Source organism: Lithobates pipiens, unplaced genomic scaffold (genome assembly GCF_037356315.1).
Source record: "Lithobates pipiens isolate NorthernLeopardFrog02 unplaced genomic scaffold, aLitPip1_a1.2 Scaffold_8, whole genome shotgun sequence".
Classification (NCBI taxonomy): Eukaryota; Metazoa; Chordata; class Amphibia; order Anura; family Ranidae; genus Lithobates; species Lithobates pipiens.
In genome coordinates, this window is record NW_027507903.1 from 538,031,076 (window position 1) to 538,050,704 (window position 19,629).

Genomic DNA, 19,629 nt, shown 5'->3' on the forward strand with positions numbered 1-19,629 from the left:
TTAATAGCGGACAACTTATTGCTGCTTCATGCCTAGCTGTACAAGAATCTTCTTTACTACACAGACAAAACCAGAGACCAGAGTGTGCTGCTTTTGTAACAGCAATACAATGTATGAAAGAAATGGGCTGTAAGGGATTGTATTGGTATCTCACTATGCTGGTTAGTCAAGCTTTGGTTTTAAAATTGTCAGGAGGAAAAAAAATATATGTGGTTACCAAAATTTTTTACAAATGTATCTCTTAGAGACCCCATCCGGGGTAACTACCCTCAAATTGTATACTTTTGATTTCCGCAAGGTAATTACACTGTGAATGATATATAGGAGAACTGTATTTTATAATAAATATTCCTCAAGTGATAGAACACAAATGGCTGCCAACTTGCTGGGTTTTGTTCTGCATTCGCCAGAAAAATATTGCCGGATCATAGAAGGACACAGACTGCCCCCTCACGTCTTACCTTGCTAACTAGAGCTTTCCAGTTGTCTGAAGAATTCATATACCCATAACAGGATAGCTGCAGTTTACACAGATTTGTATGACAATCCTTTGGTCTGTGGGGCTGAGACGATTGCCAAGGACAACAGCAAGTTAAAACTACCAGAGGGAAATGATCAATTGGGTTGGAAATAGTTATGTTGAATTTAAGCATGGAGCTGCAGGTCACTGCAGTCCACGTTAACTTGCTCAACTGCAGGATATGAACATACATACCATGCAATAATATCGATCTTCCACTCCACCCTTTGAAATTTGTCTAAAATTAACACTACAGATAATTGCTGCTCAACTCGGACCATGCTCTGGACACATTTTAATAATTTGTTACAAACTGATAAAGAGTTAGTACACAAAACAAGATTTTGAACCTGCCTAAAAACTATTGATTGTGGCCTCCAGAACTGGAGTTGGGCAGCCTTGCAATAAACAAGTTACCTGGTCAAAAGGAATTAAGTCTACAACTGGATTTTACATGTTTATACCAGTACAATATATCAAATCTTTATAGATGTGTGCAACTACAACGGGAAATCTGGGATTTCTAAACGGTACAATTCAAAAGTAAACATTGATTGTGCTCTTACCAAATCCTGCAAACTTTGAAAGGTAAAATCACAGATTATTCAAATTTGAGACAGATCAACGCAAACAAATTGGCCCTCATGCCCACACACCACATGCTCTACTCCCAAAGCAGACAATCAAGCACCCGGTCTGTTTCCAGCACACACCCTCAACATGCCCATTATTCGGTTAGTGGTGGTTACTCAGTGCACTAGTCTAAGTTAGCAGTTTTGGCGTGAGAGCAGCGTGAGCTTTGCAGCCTAGTAACCGCTACTGTCCAATCTACACATATAGCACAACTAACAGCTTTTGATTTCTAAAAGGCAGGAAATATACTTGGTGAATAAATGCCAAAACTACACTCTTCCTGAACTATAGGACACCTAAAGCATTGCCATGTCAAAAGTAATGCTAAAATTTGTTGGACAATACAGCAGTGTAAAGTGGTTGTAAACCCGGGTAACCAAAAAAAAAAAAACAAAAAAAAAAAAAAAAACCTGCAAGACAAAGGCAGATAGCTCATTATGAATTACTTACCCGAGAACGAAGCACCCGCAGCCGTCCTTGTCTCCCCCTCCAGCCGGCGGCATCTCTCCTGGAAGTTAGGTCCGGGTATCGCGTATTCGGCGCTGTGATTGGCCGGAGCCGCGTCACTCCTGCGCATGTGCACGGGAGCTGCCAGGAACGGCACAGTACAACTGAAGCAACGACGCATATGTGCCATTGCTTGAGTTGGCTTAAGTGTGCATGTGCCGATGATGTTGGCACATGCAAATACAGGGATATCGCCTAAACCGTGCAGTTTAAAGTGGTTGTAAAGGGTTTGTGTGTGTGTGTGTTTTGGGGACAACCACCAAAATATGAACAATTCTAACTGTGACACAGGAAAGCCCTAATAGCCTGTACAGGTTTAAATCAAAATAACAGGCTTTATTTATGTAATTTTTTTTCTAAAATCAAAACTACCTCGCATCCTGCTCAAGCACATACGACCTGTACACACATTTTTTTATGTATATAGCAGTAAACAGCACATTTGAGATCTTGGCTACTAAAGTTGCAAAGTAAATACAAATAACCATATGTATAAAAATCATGCAAAACCCTAAAAAAAAAAAAAACTGATAAAAAAAAGATGAATATTTACATAACATGAGGCCACCTTACATATTGCATTTTATCTGAAAAATGTCTATTCATCCAAAATCAGAAGAATTTTCAAATTATTTGTTTCATATCTGCCTATAGGTGGGTGACAAGTTTATATAACTCAGTTCTAGGTATCTTCAAAGAAGAAATTTTAGTCAAGTTTGAAAAGATTTCTTCATTGACTGAAAATATTACTGGAATGGACTAAAAGCCTTGAAAAACTATGACAAAAATGTTGAATTTTCCATAAATGGTTTATAGTTCATAAGTGAAAATTAGTTACCTCCACAAATGTTAGGTATCTACTAAACATAGAGCACCTACTTAGACTTGTCCATGCCGACCAGTGTATACATTTTTGTGAATAACCCCTTCATGACAGAGGGTAAAATAAATCCAAATTTCTAAACACAATTTTGCAACATGAGAAATTTGCTCAATTCCATCATCAACACAGTCAGTGTATATTGCTTATATATGATATAATAAGGTGTGTGTGTGTGTGTGTGTGTGTGTGTGTGTGTGTGTGTGTGTGTGTGTGTGTGTGTGTGTGTGTGTGTGTGTGTGTGTGTGTGTGTGTGTGTGTGTGTGTGTATTATATAAAATCTATTTTAAACACGTACAAGTTTTTTTCCCTTCATGGACACTACGACTATTTTAACCACTTGAGGACCGCCGTATTGCCAATGTACGTCAGCACAATGGCACAGGCAGGCACAATCACGTACATCTACGTGATTGCCTTCCAGCGGGTGGGGGGTCCGATCGGACCCCCTCCCGCTGGTTACGGTGGTCCGATTCGGTCCAGGAGCGCTCCGTGATGAGGGGATGGCCGTTGGTTTTCGGCCACCCCCTCTGGATCGCTCCTGGCCAATGAGAAGCTTCCTCCCCTGTGTATTGTTTACACAGGAAGGAGGAAGTGATGTCATTCTCCTCGGGGCGGTCTTTTTGACCGGACTACGAGGAGAAGAGTAAAAGTAAGTGTGCACCAACACTACACTGACATGTAGGTACACACAGGCACACAAACCCCCCCCGATCCCCCCCCCGATCGCCCCCCCTCCCCCCCCAGTCACAGTGTCACTGATTGCATTGATCATTTCTTTACTGATCAATGCATTCAGTGTCAGTTGTGACAGTAAAAACTGTCAGGACAGTTAGTGTTAGGTCCAGGGTAGCCCCCTATCACCCCCCAATAAAGATTTAACCCCCTGATTGCCCCTAGAGTTAACCCTTTCACCCCCTTTTGCCAGTGTCACTAAGCGATCATTTTTCTGATCGCTGCATGTGTCGCTAGTGTCGCTAGGTAGCTAGTTATTTTTTTAGGTTCACCGCCAGGTTTTTATATCGCTAGGTACCCCGATATACTACCCAATAATGTTTTTAACCCCCTGATTGCCGCTAGTTAACCCTTTCACCCCCTTTTGCCAGTGTCACTAAGCGATCGTTTTTCTGATCGCTGCATTAGTGTCGCTACAGTCGCTAGGTAGCTAGTTATTTTTTTAGGTTCACCGCCAGGTTTTTATAGCGCTAGGTACCCCGATATACTACCCAATAATGTTTTTAACCCCCTGATTGCCGCTAGTTAACCCTTTCACCCCCTTTTGCCAGTGTCACTAAGCGATCATTTTTCTGATCGCTGCATGTGTCGCTAGGTAGCTAGTTATTTTTTTAGGTTCACCGCCAGGTTTTTATATCGCTAGGTACCCCGATATACTACCCAATAATGTTTTTAACCCCCTGATTGCCGCTAGTTAACCCTTTCACCCCCTTTTGCCAGTGTCACTAAGCGATAGTTTTTCTGATCGCTGCATTAGTGTCGCTACAGTCGCTAGGTAGCTAGTTATTTTTTTAGGTTCACCGCCAGGTTTTTATAGCGCTAGGTACCCCGATATACTACCCAATAATGGTTTTAACCCCCTGATTTCCGCTAGTTAACCCTTTCACCCCCTTTTGCCAGTGTCACTAAGCGATAATTTTTCTGAACGCTGCATCAGTGTCGCTAGTGTCGCTAGGTAGCTAGTTATTTTTTTAGGTTCACCGCCAGGTTTTTATAGTGCTAGGTACCCCGATATACTACCCAATAATGGTTTTAACCCCCTGATTGCTGCTAGTTAACCCTTTCACCCCCTTTCACCAGCGATCACAGTATAAGTGTCACTGGTGACGCTGGTTAGCCAGTTAGTTATTTAGGTTCCCCGTCAGGTTTTTATATAGCGCCAGGGACCCCCATATACTACCTAATAAAAATTTGAACCCCCTGATTGCCCCTAGTTAACCCTTTCACCACTGATCACCGTATAAGTGTTACGGGTGACTCTGGTTAGTTTGTTTTTTATAGCATTTTATATTCAAATCCGGAAGGCAGTTCTTGGTTTTCGGGGTCCCGTACGTGGCTAGGCTCCCAAAAAGTCCCCCACATGTGGTATCCCCGTACTCGGGAGAAGCAGCAGAATTTATTTTGGGGTGTAATTTGACTTCTGCCCATAGCATGTGTGAGCAATATATCATTTAGTGACAACTTTGTGCAAAAAAAAAAAAGTTTGTAATATTCCCGCAACTTTTGGCAAAATATAAAATATTCCATGGACTCAACATGCCTCTCAGTAAATAGCTTGGGGTGTCTACTTTCCAAAATGGGGTCATTTGGGGGGGTTTTGTGCTATTTTGGCATTTTATGGCCTTCGAAACTGTGATAGGTAGTGAGGAGTTAAATCAAAAATTTGCACCCTTAGAAATCCTGAAGGTGGTGATTGGTTTTCGGGGTGCCGTGCGCGACTAGACTCCCAAAAAGTCCCACACATGTGGTATCCCCGTACTCGGGAGAAGCAGCAGAATGTATTTTGGGGTGTCATTTCACATATGCCCATAGCATGTGTGAGCAATATATCATTTAGTGACAACTTGGTGCAAAAAAAAAAAAAGTTTGTAATATTCCCACAACTTGTGGCAAAATATAAAATATTCCATGGACTCAACATGCCTCTCAGTAAATAGCTTGGGGTGTCTACTTTCCAAAATGGGGTCATTTTGGGGGGTTTTGTGCTATTTTGGCATTTTATGGCCTTCGAAACTGTGATAGGTAGTGAGGAGTTAAATCACAAATTTGCACCCTTAGAAATCCTGAAGGTGGTGATTGGTTTTCGGGGTGCCGTGCGCGACTAGACTCCCAAAAAGTCCCACACACGTGGTATCGCCATACTCGGGAGAAGTAGCGGAATATATTTTGGGGTGCAATTCCACATATAACCATGGCATGTGTGAGCAATATATCATTTAGTGACAACTTTTTGTAAAAAAATTTTTTTTTTTTTTTTTTGTCATTATTCAATCCCTTAGGACAAAAAAAATAAATATTCAATGGGCTCAACATACCCATCAGCAATTTCCTTGGGGTGTCTACTTTCCAAAATGGGGTCATTTGGGGGGGGATTTGTACTGCCCTGCCATTTTAGCACCTCAAGAAATGAGATCGGCAGTCATAAATTAAAAGCTGTGTAAATTCCAGAAAATGTACTCTAGTTTGTAGACGCTATAACTTTTGCGCAAACCAAAAAATATACGCTTATTGACATTTTTTTTACTAAAGACATGTGGCTGAATAAATTTTGCCCTCAATGTATGACTAAAATTTAGTTTATTCGATTTTTCTTATAACAAAAAGAAGAAAATATCTTTTTTTTTCAAAATTTTCGCTCTTTTTCCATTTATATCGCAAAAAAAAAAAATCGCAGAGGCAATCAAATACCATCAAAAGAAAGCTCTATTTGTGGGAAGAAAAGGACGCAAATTTCGTTTGGGTGCAATATTGCATGACCGCGCAATTACCAGTTAAAGCAGCGCAGTGCGAAATTGCAAAAAGACCTCTGGTCCTTAAGGTGTTTATTGGTCCGGAGCTGAAGTGGTTAAGGAACAGTTCACCATTTTTATTTTTTCATTTGTTTTTATAAAGTGTTTGAGTAAGCGTTAAGGGGTGGGTCCAAAAAAACACCCATTCTATGCATTTTTTACAGTTACCTAGCAGTGCCTGAGTTTTTTTCATACTTTCAGAATACGATTAGTTTCCGGCCATAACCACTCAGGAAAAACTAGACTGGCTGCTTGTACACAAGTCGATCAATAGATTCACTTGAGTAAAACCAGGGAGCCCATACAAGTATCAAAATTTGTCTGGTCCCTGCTGAACTGGCCAAATTTTAAACCATGTATATGGCTGGCCTTAGTAAACCTGCTTTTTTTTTTTATTGAAAAAAAGAAAAAGAGAAAAACTGCCCCACAATAAAGAAAAAATATTTTTGAAAATGTAGCTGTACATATCTTACCATAAGGGCGCTTTAATAGTGCTTTGGCCGCAGCTCGGATGCAGCGCAGTGTACCCATGGCTTTCACGTCAGTTCACTGCCCTGTTCCTTAGAGTTTTATTATGTCTTGTAGTTTTTATGCACTTCCTAAAAGCGCATCAAAACCACAACTTAATAGAACTCTATGCAGCTAAAATGCACGAAAACAGCCGATATGCTGCACTGCAGCCAAAGCACAGCGGATCAGTGTGAAGCCACCCTAACTTACCATCAAAATAAATTCTCCTGCTCCTGGTGATCGCAGTGATATCATGTTTGTATGTTATTTGCAACTGTAGTAGGGCCCAGAAACGAAAGTGCACATTTTGCGTTTTTTATCCTACCTAAAACACACTGCCATTAATTAAAAAAAATACTTTACAAAAAAATAAAAAATAAATACTATCCAAGATATACTGACCCATATCATTGACCCCCACTAATCCTGATCTAGATCAAACCTTGATTTAGCCATTTATTCTTTATCTTTTGAATTCAAATATTTTTTTTACATTTTTCTCCCCTAGCAAGGAGAGAACGATACAATGTATCTTTCTACATTCAGAGAGAGAGAGAAAAAAAAAAAAGCACAGGGGCCAATCAGAGGTTATCACAGTGATCAGGTAATTGGGAACCAGTATTTCCCGCTTTCCATTCATTAGTACTAGCAGTGTGATCGCAGTATAAACACATGTACACATGACCCACTTCAGTGAGGTCGCATATACGTGTACAGGTGGCAGCAAGGGGTTAACTTACATGATCAAAGTTCATTAAAGAGTTGTCAACGTAGATACCTAATATTTGTGGATAAAGTCCTTTACGTGGAGATACTACTTCAACTTATGAACTCTGAATAATTTATGGAACAATGAAGCGCAATACTCACGATATATGGATACAATTGAAAGTTTTGTGACATAGATATACAGGACTCTTATCCAATTCCAATTTCATTTTCAGTCAGTGAAGAGATGATTTCAAAGTTGACCAATTTCTATCCGGTTTGAAAAATAACCAGAACTGTATATGTATAAATTTGTGTAGATATGGAACAAAAGATCTTAATCTTCTGAATTTGAATGAAGATATTTTTTCAGATAAAATACAATATACAGGACGGCCTCAATATATGGAGATATTAATCCTTTTACCAGGTTTTTTTTTTTTAACAATTCTTATACATATTATTGATTACAAATAAAAGTTGATGTTTTTAAATTTTCTTTGCACCTTTTTTAGTTTAGCTCTCTATTAAGCTGTATATGGATATGCTGTGTATGTCCCTTGTCAAGTGAGCAGTAAGGTGTAGTTTCTATATACTGAAGATTGTGACACCTACCCAGAAGAACTCATATGGAAAAAGGATTTGCCTTGATCCATTCTGTATCAATCAGGTGTAGAAGTGCCTGGTAGTGCTACTCACACTTGATAAAAGAAGCAGCATAGGATAATCACTAGATATGTATATTTTCTGCCCAGGAGGAAGTCAGCTGTTAGTTGTAAACTCTGCACCTACAATTCTGTTGAGCAGGGGTAGACATACATGGTGGGGGTGAGAGGGAAGCGCAAAAGCAGTGACCATTCTAGCAGAGCTATTGGCCCTCACCGAGTTTGTCTGAGGACGTGATAATATCAGCTGGCACACAGGAGTCCAGATCTGCATCCAGAATGCCAAGTGGGTCAAGCTGGGCAACATGGTGCCCACGGATCTATATAGAGGAGAGGTGCCAGAAGAGGGTTGTGGAAAAGGAGAGAAGAGGAGAAAAAAGCAGGGCAAGGAAAAGTAACAGTAAGAGGTCAGGTAGGTTGGGGAAGAATGGAGTAAAAGAAATCAGATGATGGAAGAACCAGAGGGCAGAGGAAATACAGCGGCACCACGTAAAATAAATACAAAAACAAAAAAGGGAGAAAAAAAGGGAAAGTAGAGAAGAAAAAAAAAAGTTACAAATTTAGTACAGGAATCCTCACCAACATTCGGAGGACCGACAATAACTGGAGCGTCATCAAAATTAACAGAGCTAATTCCGAGGGGATCAAGTTTTGCAACGTGGTGACCCCTTACCTGGAAGCAATGACACAAATTGGTTAATGATACCTCCCCTCCCCCCACAACAAAACTGGGGAAGTAAAGAAAGAAATGTTTCCAATAGCATCCAATAAACAGCTAACAAAACAGATTGTTTGATAAGGACTTCACCAACTTTCCCCACCTCTCCAGTTTTTACATGAGGCACAATAATGTTTGTTAACGGTTAATGGAAAGTGACCATTTCAACAACATATATTTATGGATTCTTAAATTCTTTGGCTGTGGGTGTAATCTCTAAGGCCGGCCATAGACTGTTCAAATCGCAGACTGGTTCAGCAGGAACTGCCCGGGATTCAAACCATGTATGGACAGGCTGAATGTACCAAGTTGATCGACTTAGGTACAATCAGCCTGTCAGCTTTTACAGCCGCTAGCAATAATAACGGTCTTCTCCCAGTGGAGGCGGCTTCCCCCGCTGGGAGAATACAATGGCTCGGCGGGAGGGATTCACTGTCAACACTGACTGTGTTGATGGGGGAATCAAGTTAATTTCTTTCCTGCAACCTGGGGTTGCAGGAAAGAAATTCACTCCATGTATGGGCTGCTTTAAACACATCTTTATATCCTAATGCCGTGTACACACGACCAGACCAAATACGACGGTAGGGCAGCTATTGGCTACTGACTATTGAACTGTCTTTTCTAGTCCCGTTGCATGTCATCACGTTCAAAACAAATGGACTTTGGACCGTTCATGTGTGGGCAAGTCCGTTTGGTCGGAAGTCCGTCGTAACTCAGTCGAAAGTCCATCAGAAGTCAGCCAGGAAGACAACCGGGCCTTTTTTGACGGAAAGTCCGGTCATGTGTACGCGGCATTATAGTTGAGAATATTTATTTGAACACGGAGGATGAGTCACTAAGCAGAGTGACCATCGATTTCCTTATGTAGATAATACAGCCATTAACATATACAGTACAGTACTTGCATGTCTATACATAACTGAAAGGGTCAGTTTGGCTATGAACGTGTTTTTTCAGTTTTTAGAAGATGCCTGTGGGCTGAAACTCTTAAAGGGAACTTAACATCAGATATACAGTATTTTTTGAAGTCCATGCATGCTAATGTTTAACAGACTTTAATATATTTATTACTTCACAGGAATCATAGTTCTGCCTTCAACAATGCTTTCATCTGCTTTTCTCCCTAGGCCAGGACCATCTTTGTTCAGGCAGCACATTCTCTTAGCCTGCTACAAAAGGTACAATGTTGCACTGTTACCATTGGGAGAGAGGAGACTGAGGAAATGTGTCCCCTTGCCTGCAGCATACTGATGACATTATTTCAGCCTAGGCACTGACTGGACTGCTGTTTACTGCCAATTGAGCTTTATTGAAAAATGATACTGTTTCTCAATATTTTGACACGCATGGAATGTGTGCAAGTATATAGGTGTGTGACTAAATATCTTTATTTATGTATTTTTTTTTTAGCTGCTTAAGCCGGAAAGTACCAATTTCTTTGGAACTTTTTTGCTTTCTCCTTAATGTTATATTTGATTAGAGCAGCTGCTTATTTCAATTTACTTCTTATCTTGAGCATTGGATAAGTGATCCTGTTTGCTTTTACTTCTTGTATATAGGTATGTGACTTAAAAAAAAAAAAAAAAAAAAAGACAAATAATTTGCATATGAATACGTTTGAAATTTTTCAAATACGTATTTAGCTCTTTGCCTGGGGTTCTGCTTTAATTACATATTGGACTTGCCTTTGAGTCCTCAATGCTGTAACTCAAATATCTGTAGGGAATTCTGATACACACAAATATATGTATCACTAAATGTTGAAAGACATAGTGCTAGCTGAAAGACATTTTGCGGAACAGGTTGGGGTAACCTTTGAAGTAAGTCCCATATACGTTTCAGGTTCACTCTACTCTCTGGAGGTCTCCTTTAATGACTATTTTAGTACAAGGTATAAATTAAATACAGAAATGTGCAAGAGCCAGAGAGGGGGCTGGAGACATACCTGGTAAGCACGGATGAGGGATTGCACAGCCAGATGATCTTCCACTAGCTTCTCGATATTTGGCTGACCCTTTACTAATGACTGTGCTTGGGTCAGTGCAGACAGGCTGGTACCAAGTGGTGGAGGGCTCTGGTAAGCGGTTCCAGGTGCAGCACCGGCGTTGGCATTTCGGAAGAAGATGTCCCAAGACTGCAAAACAGCACATATAAGTGTAAGCCAGCATTAGAAACAACATGCACAGAACAGCACAGGGACAAAATGGCCACCGAATCTTTGAAGGAAAACAAGCAGACTATTAGTCATAATGATAACCTGTCACTAAAAAGAGGCAGACAGGCTTAAAGAAGAACGCCAGGCTTTGCCAGCACTGCATGGGTTAACTATTCCTTTTGTCCAGACGTGCAACAAAAGGCTATACTTACCCGATCCTTCAATCCTCCGGAAAACAGCACTCCCCCACATCCATTGGTGGACCGTTCCTGCCGTCCTCACGTCCAGAGGTGGTCTATGGGTGTGATGACGTCAGGAACAGTCCGCTCACAACACTACTAGCGTGTAGAGAGGCAGGAGAGAGGAGTGGCAGGAACTGGTCCTGTGCTCGGAGGATCGGCGGATTAGGGGAGTATATCTACGCTCTCCTCACCCCTAGACAAAAATGGGGAGAACAAAAAAAAAAAAATACTGGAGTTCTTCTTTAATCATGTTTAATACAAATCTAAAGTCAAAGCCTAAAGTATATCTGAAAGCAAAATCTTTCTATTTTGGAGTAGGGGAGAAATTAAAACTGCGGTCAGTTTTTCTTTTTTGCCCTCTGTGTCTCCTTCGGTAGATTCTCCTTGATTTCCTGTCCTGTAGACTTAACAGGAATTGAGAAGAAATCTTTCCAAAGTGAGGGAAATCCCTTCAGGCAGTTGTCAACAGTGCTGTCTGAAAGGCAGCTCTAAAAAGGCAAAAACATTTGGATAGCAATCTCTAATAGCCCTGATCACTGTCGCCACCAGGAATAAACGTTTTGTGACCCAAAATTTGGAGTTGTCACTACAACAGAAATAGAGGGGAAATCTTACAATGGGTAAACTTTTCTCTGTGACAACTGTCCAAGAGGGGATTTTCCCCACACTGGAAAGATATCCTCTTACTTCCTGTTGAGGTTACAGGACATGAATTGGATTAACGAGGCACAGATGGCCTGTTTAAGCAGTATTAACCCCCCCCCCCCCCAAAAAAAAATAATAGAACACGGTAGCCTAACAATCCTTACATGTGGTAACTGCATTTGTGGGGGGTTTTTTAGCCCCCCACCCCGTTTTCACCTGGTAATCTAGCCAGTAACACACCTACTGTATTAGAGTACTCCCACTCTGTAAGGACCCTTGTCAGTGGTAAATGGTTTGTCTCATCTCCAAAATGGATACAATTTGAGCTTACTGGTCAGATCAACAGGTATTTTTATGGTGTTTTTGTATTGGGTACATTTATTTGAAAAGTCATCTGCTTCACTTTGTCTGGGATTTTACGTTATCATAAATTAAGAGTAGGACTGCACAATACAGAGGTTTCTTGAGGCCCTCCAGCTTCAACATATACTTGCAAATTAAATGTATGCAGCCAAGTCCTCTATCTTTTTTTACACTAATAGGGAAAATTCTTTAATCCATCCTTTGCCTGGTCACGAGATGTTTTTACCAGTTCTGTCTGTCACTGTTCAGGCAGATTGTGGACTGGCTGTCTCTGTCTAAACATCAGTCTCCCAAGAACCTTTCCAGCAGGCCAGATATGACTAAATACAAAACCACGCTATCTGTAAAAACTAAAAAAAAAAAAAAAAAACGTACCCGATCTTAGTGTGATCAGATGCTTTTAAAGTGTAACTAAAGGGATCTCTCCATAAAGAGTATCTGTCACATAGGATGTTTACGTTCCTTGTGACATCAATAAAAGTGAAGACAATTTTTAAAAGTGACAGCATAAAAAAAATAAAAAATTTGCCCGTGCTTGCTCACAAAGGCGAACATATGCGTCGGTCCTGCATGCATGCAAACAGCGATCGTCCTACACATGAGGCATCACTGCAAATATCAGATCATGGGTAGTGATTCTATCCCCAGATTTCCTGTTTAAATCTAAAGTTGTAACCTGTAAAGATTTTTAAAGTGTTACCTATTGATAGTACAATTTACGTCATTTGTCGCCATTGCACAGACATGCGCAACTTTAAAGTGTGACATGTTTTGGTATCCATTTACTTGGAGTAACGTCATCTTTTATATTTTACCAAAAAATTGGGTTATGGATTTCTTTTTGCATTAAAATTCAAAAAAGTGTTTTAAAGTGTAGTAATGTATATTATTATTATTTAAGGTACTTATATAGCACTGTCAATTTTTACATATACATTCACATCAGTCCCTACCCTCAAGGAGCTTACAATCTAAACACTCACATGCATATACTAGGGCCAATTTAGACAGAAGCCTACCAGCATGTCTTTGGAGTGTGGGAGGAAACCGGAGTACCCAGAGGAAACCCACACATGCACAGGGAGAATATGCAAACTCCAAGCAGGTAGTGTCATGGTTGGGATTCAAACCAGCGACCCTTTATTAATGTTAGGTGAGAGTGTTACCCAATGCACCACTGTGCTGCCAAATTGTGTTTTACAAAACAATGCGCAAAACTGCGTGACACAAAAAATTGCAACCCCAATTAATCCACTAGGGCCTCTGCTTTTCAAAAAAAAAAAAATATGTTTTTTAAATTTAAAATAGTAAAAAATACTGATTACTACTTGTAAACGAAAAGTGCCAGAAAAGGCCCAGTATGCAAGTGGTTAAGCAAGTTGCTAGCAGGCTTCAGCACTAGCGATGGGCTTGGGCGTGTTCAGGCCAAGCCAGCCAGAAAGCCGGCACTGCACACTCAATCATAGGCAGCGCGTGTATGTACAGCTGCCGGTCGGGAAATGCCTCACTGCCTATAATTGGCGGTGTGTAGTGACGGCTTTCTGGTGGGCTCGAACTCAACATGCCAGAGCCCATCACAATTCAGCACTACTTGAAACTTGCCAAATGCCCGCTAGTAGCTTGTTTAAAGTGGAGTTCCGCCTGCCCCTTTAAACATTAAAGGTCAGCAGCTACACATACTGTAGCTGCTGACTTAACATTAGAATACTTACCTGTACTGGAGTCCAGCTATGTTGGCACCGCAGCTGATATTTCCATTGGCTGGTCGGGTGCTGCCGCTGCCATTGCGTGTAAGGGAACCTGGCAGTATAGCCTTTTGCCTTCGTGGCCTGGACCCTACTGTGCATGCGCGAAGCACGCTGCGCTCTTTCACTGGCCCGGCAGAAGGGGAGGGAGGAGGAGGGGGACCAAGCTGCTGATGTAATTTGCAGCGGCCTGGTCTCCCAGAAGTGGGGACAGGGTACCTGTAAAAAACAGGTACCCGCTCCCCCCCCCCACCCGAAATGTGCCAAATGTGGCACCGGAGGGGGGAGGAATTGGATAAGCGGAAGTTCCAGTTTTGGGTCGAACTCCACTTTAAAGTAAGAACAAGAACCTCAATATTGATCTGTGTTTAAAGCGGGAGTAAACCCAGTTTCAAAAAACACTTACATTCCCGGCATGCCGGAAATGCTAACTTTCACATTGGTTGTGCTCTCAACCAAACTTTCAAACCATCCAATGGCTGGTTTCATAACTGATCACATGTGCAGCATTATGGCAGTTGAAGAATCAGAGGCCAAGATGGCAGCTTCCTTGACTGAAAACGATAGAAGGGTTTACTTCCACTTTAATATTGAAAATGCTTTCTCTATGTGCTGTTCTTATACAAATCTAAGCTTGTGTGTACAATGCCTTTTTCACCCAGTATACCTTTAATTTTTTTGATAAGTGGGCAAAAACTGCTTGACTTGTCTTACATTTATAAATTATAAACGTTTTGTAGATTTAGGACGCTACTTTTTGCCATTTGTAAAACGTATGTACAATCTATCAAGTCCTGGTGATCACAAACTGTGTGTGCATCCATCAATAAAACAGAGTGGACAATCTTCTGTCAAGACAAGGAGCTAAAATGTGACAGTCACTTGAACGATCACTACAGTTTTGTAATTTTTTTACTTCTACAGCAATCCAAGAATGAAATGAGGGCATTGCTATTTGGACATAATGGTGTTATCGCATTACAGTGCCTTCAATATACTTTATGTGCTCACAATGGAGGGGGACAGGAACAGGGTGGAAGTTCCTTCCATGTTGCTAAAATGCTATCTAGAAAAAGTTCAGCTGCCATTGACCCTACTAAAATAAATTCCCAGTTAGACTGGCTCATGCATCAAGTACATCAGTAACTAGTCATTAAACTATTCAGATCAGTGACACTGAATTATTACCAGCTTTAAATCATTTCCAATACTACAGAGCCAAGCTACTCAAGTATGAACAGCAGTTTTACACTTGGGCAGAGCGCTTTATTTCTGTTACTCTGACAGACTTTGCTTTGACCCTTACATTGAAAAACTATGTGATATGGTTATTGGTTTCATTGTAATTTAGAGACAAATTGGGCAAGATAGTTAAATAGATTCCATAATGGATTTCTATTTAAATGTTCACATATATTAACAAGTTTCACACTTCTTTTATACATAAATTATTAAAAACCAAACTACAAACGTGGGCTCAGAGTTACATATGAGAGGGCTTCTGACAAGACGAGTCTACTAAAGGGGTAGTCCGATCGTTTTTGGAAAAAAATTATCAGACGGACCTAAAATTGAACAGGTTTCAAATCTTTCCGATGTACTCAATATCGGGAAAACCGCTCATCTGTGTGCTGGTCCGACGGACCAAATTACGATGCAAGGGCAGCTATTGGCTACTGAACTTCCTTGTTTAGTCCCGTATACGTCATCACGTTCAAAACGAACAGACTTTCGAATGGACTTAGTCCGTTCGTTCGGAAAGTCAGTCGGGAAGACTGTTGGACCTAGTCTGCCGGAAAGTCCGGTCGTGTGTACGCAGCATTAGAGTGCAGTGCCAATCTAGGACCACAGGCCTGTTCTGCAAGGCTGGCCATAGATGGTTCAAATCTCTCGAATCCATGTATGGGCAGGCCGAATGTACCAAGTTGATCGACTGATCAACTTGGGTGCAACCAGCCTGTTGATATCACTTGCGATTATCGCTAGCAGCTGCTATAGCTGGTAGCAATGATTATTGCCTTCTCACAGTAGGGACACCCCCCACCACCAAAGACAGATGCTCATCAGGAGGGATTCCCCTGTCAGCACTGCCTGTGTTGATGTGTGAAAATTTGCATCATCTATGGCAGTGGTCCTCAACTTCTGTCCTCAGGACCCACTAACAGACCAGGTTTGCAAGATAACTGAAGAACATCACAGGTGAGATCATTTGCTGCTCAGTTTCAGTATTCTAGTCTGCATCTCCCCAAGGTAATACATAAAATCTGGCCTGTTAGTGGGTCCTGAGGACAGGAGTTGAGAACCACTGCTCTATGGCCTGCCATAGTTTAGGCTGACACAATTGCATTTTGTGTGCGCCATTTTGATTGGGCTGCTGTACTTTCGGAAAATGCAGGAAAAATGTCACTGCAAATTTTCTAAGATGCAGCTGCACTGCAAAAAGCAGTGTGGTTTCATACACCCAAAAACGTGCTGCGTTCTCCAACGCATAGGGGTGCCTTTAAGAATTAACATCTCCCTGCACGTCTGCAAAAGAGCAATGCGTTTTGGGTGTAGGAATGTGCACGCTTTACACACTGTCCTGCATCCTCAATAGTGTGAACCTAACCTTATAACTGCTGCAAACCCCAGTCATACACTGCTAGCACAATGAAGTACTAAAAAGAAAGCCAAAGAAGCAGAGCTATGGGAAAAACGGCATGGTTTATATACCATCACACAAATAGGTTTACATGCAATATGCACAACTGGAAAAACTAAAACCGACTGCTGCAAGGCAATGAAGGAAACTGCAGGTTACAGTCAACATCGAATTACTGAATGGCATGACTAGGAAGCTCTTTAATGCAGTCAGCTGTAACTGGATACATTGACTTACAGGGCTAGCCCCTTACCTCATTGTTTTTACCAAATATTCTCTCATGTTTTGTATTTTCAGCAAGTAAAGATCAGACTTTTGCCCAAGGACTTTGCGGGCGAGCAAGTCAGCAGAAAACTATTTCCTGTTCTGTTTGGGAACATAAAGTTCTAGCATATCTGAAGTCCCCTCCCCAGGACAGCTAATAAAAAGCAAAACAAACTTACTCCACCCCAGATCACTTTGTATCAGACGGTATAAGATTGTATTACTAAAACCTAAAGCGGTGTTCTGTCCAAAAAAATTAATTAACAGCCAGCAGCTACACATACTGCAGCTGCTGGCTTTTAACAATAGGACACTTACCTGTCCTGGAGTCCAGTTTCCATCAGCTGTCAGATGCTTCTGCCATCATTGCAGGTGAGGGTACCCAGCAGTGTAGCCTTACGGCTTCCCGACCGGGTCCCTACTGCAAATGCGCAAGGCCCAGCTACTGCAGTGCAAATCACATCCAATCTCTGTGCGATGCGAGTTCAGCCATACAGATAGCATGGCTGAATTCGCATCGCATCCGCCAAAACTCGCACAGGAGCCTTTTTTTTGGTCCGCAGCAGAATCGGATCGCATGGGTGTTCACACCATGCGATCCGATTCATGTCCGAGTTTGCAGATCGCACTGTGATATGCGAACTGATCTGGGGGTGTCATTAACTTTTCACTGACACTCCCAGCAGTTCGCATAGGGCAGTGTGAACTGCCGCCGGGAGGCATGCGATGCGGGAACCCGCAGCGGATTCGCAGCATTCCCGCATCGCAGCAGTGTGAACCCAGCCTGAAGCAGAATTCCAGCTTGCATTTGACTTAAGAATTTGGCTAGCCTGGCTTTAAAATAACTACTATTTCCATTACATTATTATGTGGCCGCTTTGTACGTTGTATTATACTATAGTGGCATTAGCTACATAGAATATGCGGCTCTATATTCTACTGCAACAGCGAGGCACAATCTGACAACTACGATGCCCCCCCCCCCCCCTTTGCATAGCTTTCAATTGTGTTCGTGAAATGGTATCTCCATTGAAAAAAGCCTCCTACGATGTGCACATGCGCTATGGTGAGATCACACCAGCTGATCGGGAAATCAGCTGGAGTGCCCCTTTGTTCTGTGCATGCGCCGGCACTTTTCGGGCACAAATAAATAGAGCACCGGCACACAGCACTGCATATTGTATCTAGCTAATGCTTCAACACTATGATACAGTGCACAGATCGGCTGTATAATAATGTAAAGGAAATAGTTTGCTTGAGCCACACTATTTAAAATAAATTAGTCCTCTGTTACCGGTCATATGTTCAAAATGAAAAGAAAAAAACAGCCTTTGGAATACAGAGCAAAAATAAATAAATATCAATAAACTGTTTTAAATTAGCATACAAATATATATTTGGAATCAATTCATTATTTTTATGAAAATAACATGGTGTGGGTGAATTTCTGCTGGTCACAGGCTGTGTCAGGCACCTTTAGTTTGTCTTAAGATAAGAGGGAGGTGAAGCCACCATTAATCCACATGTATTATCCCACCCCATTGTGTTTAGTGGGCCTGAAGGAGGAGGGGGTGTCATTTACCACTGTACCACATGTGTGACTATAGTCACATGGGTTGTTCAGATGTGATGGGGTGGAAATGCTCAGCATGGAATATCACTGAAAACTGAGCATGTGCAGAGTTGCCAACACAGCTGCAAAATCCCTAGCAGAAGGTGGAGATAGAGAGCAGCCAACCAGGATTCTTTTTTTTTTTGCAGATAACAGAAAACAAATCTCATAATGACTAAACAAGTATGAACAGCATGTAATAATGCATTTATTCATTTTTTTTTTTATTATGTGATTTTAGTGACACTTTAAGCTCAAATATTTTGTAAGAGTATTTTTCTTTAAAAGTGTACCTTTTAGCAGACGCTTTCAAACGTGTAATTTCCCTACATTAGTAAATATTTGGTTGATCCTGACATTTCCCTTCACATCCTAATTGCTGGTTGCATATATATATATTTTTTTTAACCCTTTAACATTCTGCTCTGCAAGAAACCACAGGTATCTCTCTGCATCAGTTTTTAGGGCCATAGATGAATTCAATTATTTCCTTTCACCACAAAAGGAAAGAAAATCACCGGATTCCCCCATCAACACAGTCAGTGTTGATCTGAGAATGCCTCCTGCAATGCTATTGCATCCTGCCAGGAGGGAGACACTAGGAGCCTTCCCGGCTTGCAGAATACAAGATTACTGCTAGTGGCTACAGCTGCTGGCAGCAATCACATCTAGAAATATCTGACAGGCTGGCTCTACCAAAATCAATTGATGGATTAACTTGGGTATCACTAGCCTGCCAATACATGGAGCGAAATTCAGCCAGGCAGTTTTAAATTGACATATCCTACCTGTGAGCCCCACCCCACCACGTGATCACATTAATTTATTGGGGGGGGTTATCTAGCAGGGATGATTCATAGAGGTTTAAGCAGCCCACAGGTGAATAATTTTTTTCTCCATTCAATCAACGGGTTGACGAAAAACAAAATGCCTCGATCACCCCATCCGCATACTCGATGTGGATGGGGGAATCTTCCCTGACAAGCTTTTGTACTGCGACAGCAGGGAGACTTCCCCACTGTCAGAATACACTGATCATCACTGCCAGCTAGAGCCTCTGATGCGGATCAGAGCAGGGAAACCCAACAGGGCGGTTGTACAGTCAATCTAAGTCAATCTGCAGAACAACTTCTGTAGAACCAAAGTGCCCATACATGGATTGAAATTCGGCCGGTCCCTGCTGAACTGACCATATTTGGACCCGTGTATGGCCAGCTTTATTTTCCCTTCAAGCTGGCCTACATGACACTTATTTCCCAAGCTTAAGGGGTGTTTTATACATTGTAATTTGCAG

At 41.5% G+C, this 19,629-nt stretch overlaps 1 protein-coding gene across 2 annotated transcripts in view; it reads right to left on the bottom strand.

Moving 5' to 3' along the window:
* OGDH (oxoglutarate dehydrogenase) overlaps positions 1-19,629 on the bottom strand; it is a 122,030-nt gene that overhangs the window by 54,111 nt on the left and 48,290 nt on the right. Inside the window, exons 3-4 of one of the 2 annotated variants that reach the window (XM_077469667.1) lie at positions 10,614-10,802; positions 8,165-8,267 (exon numbers count right to left, since the gene is read on the bottom strand). In XM_077469667.1, coding sequence (XP_077325793.1) covers positions 8,165-8,267; positions 10,614-10,802 — 292 coding nt within the window. Of the gene's footprint in view, positions 1-8,164; positions 8,268-8,526; positions 8,621-10,613; positions 10,803-19,629 lie in introns of both variants that reach the window. The other variant, XM_077469669.1, reaches the window with a different exon arrangement.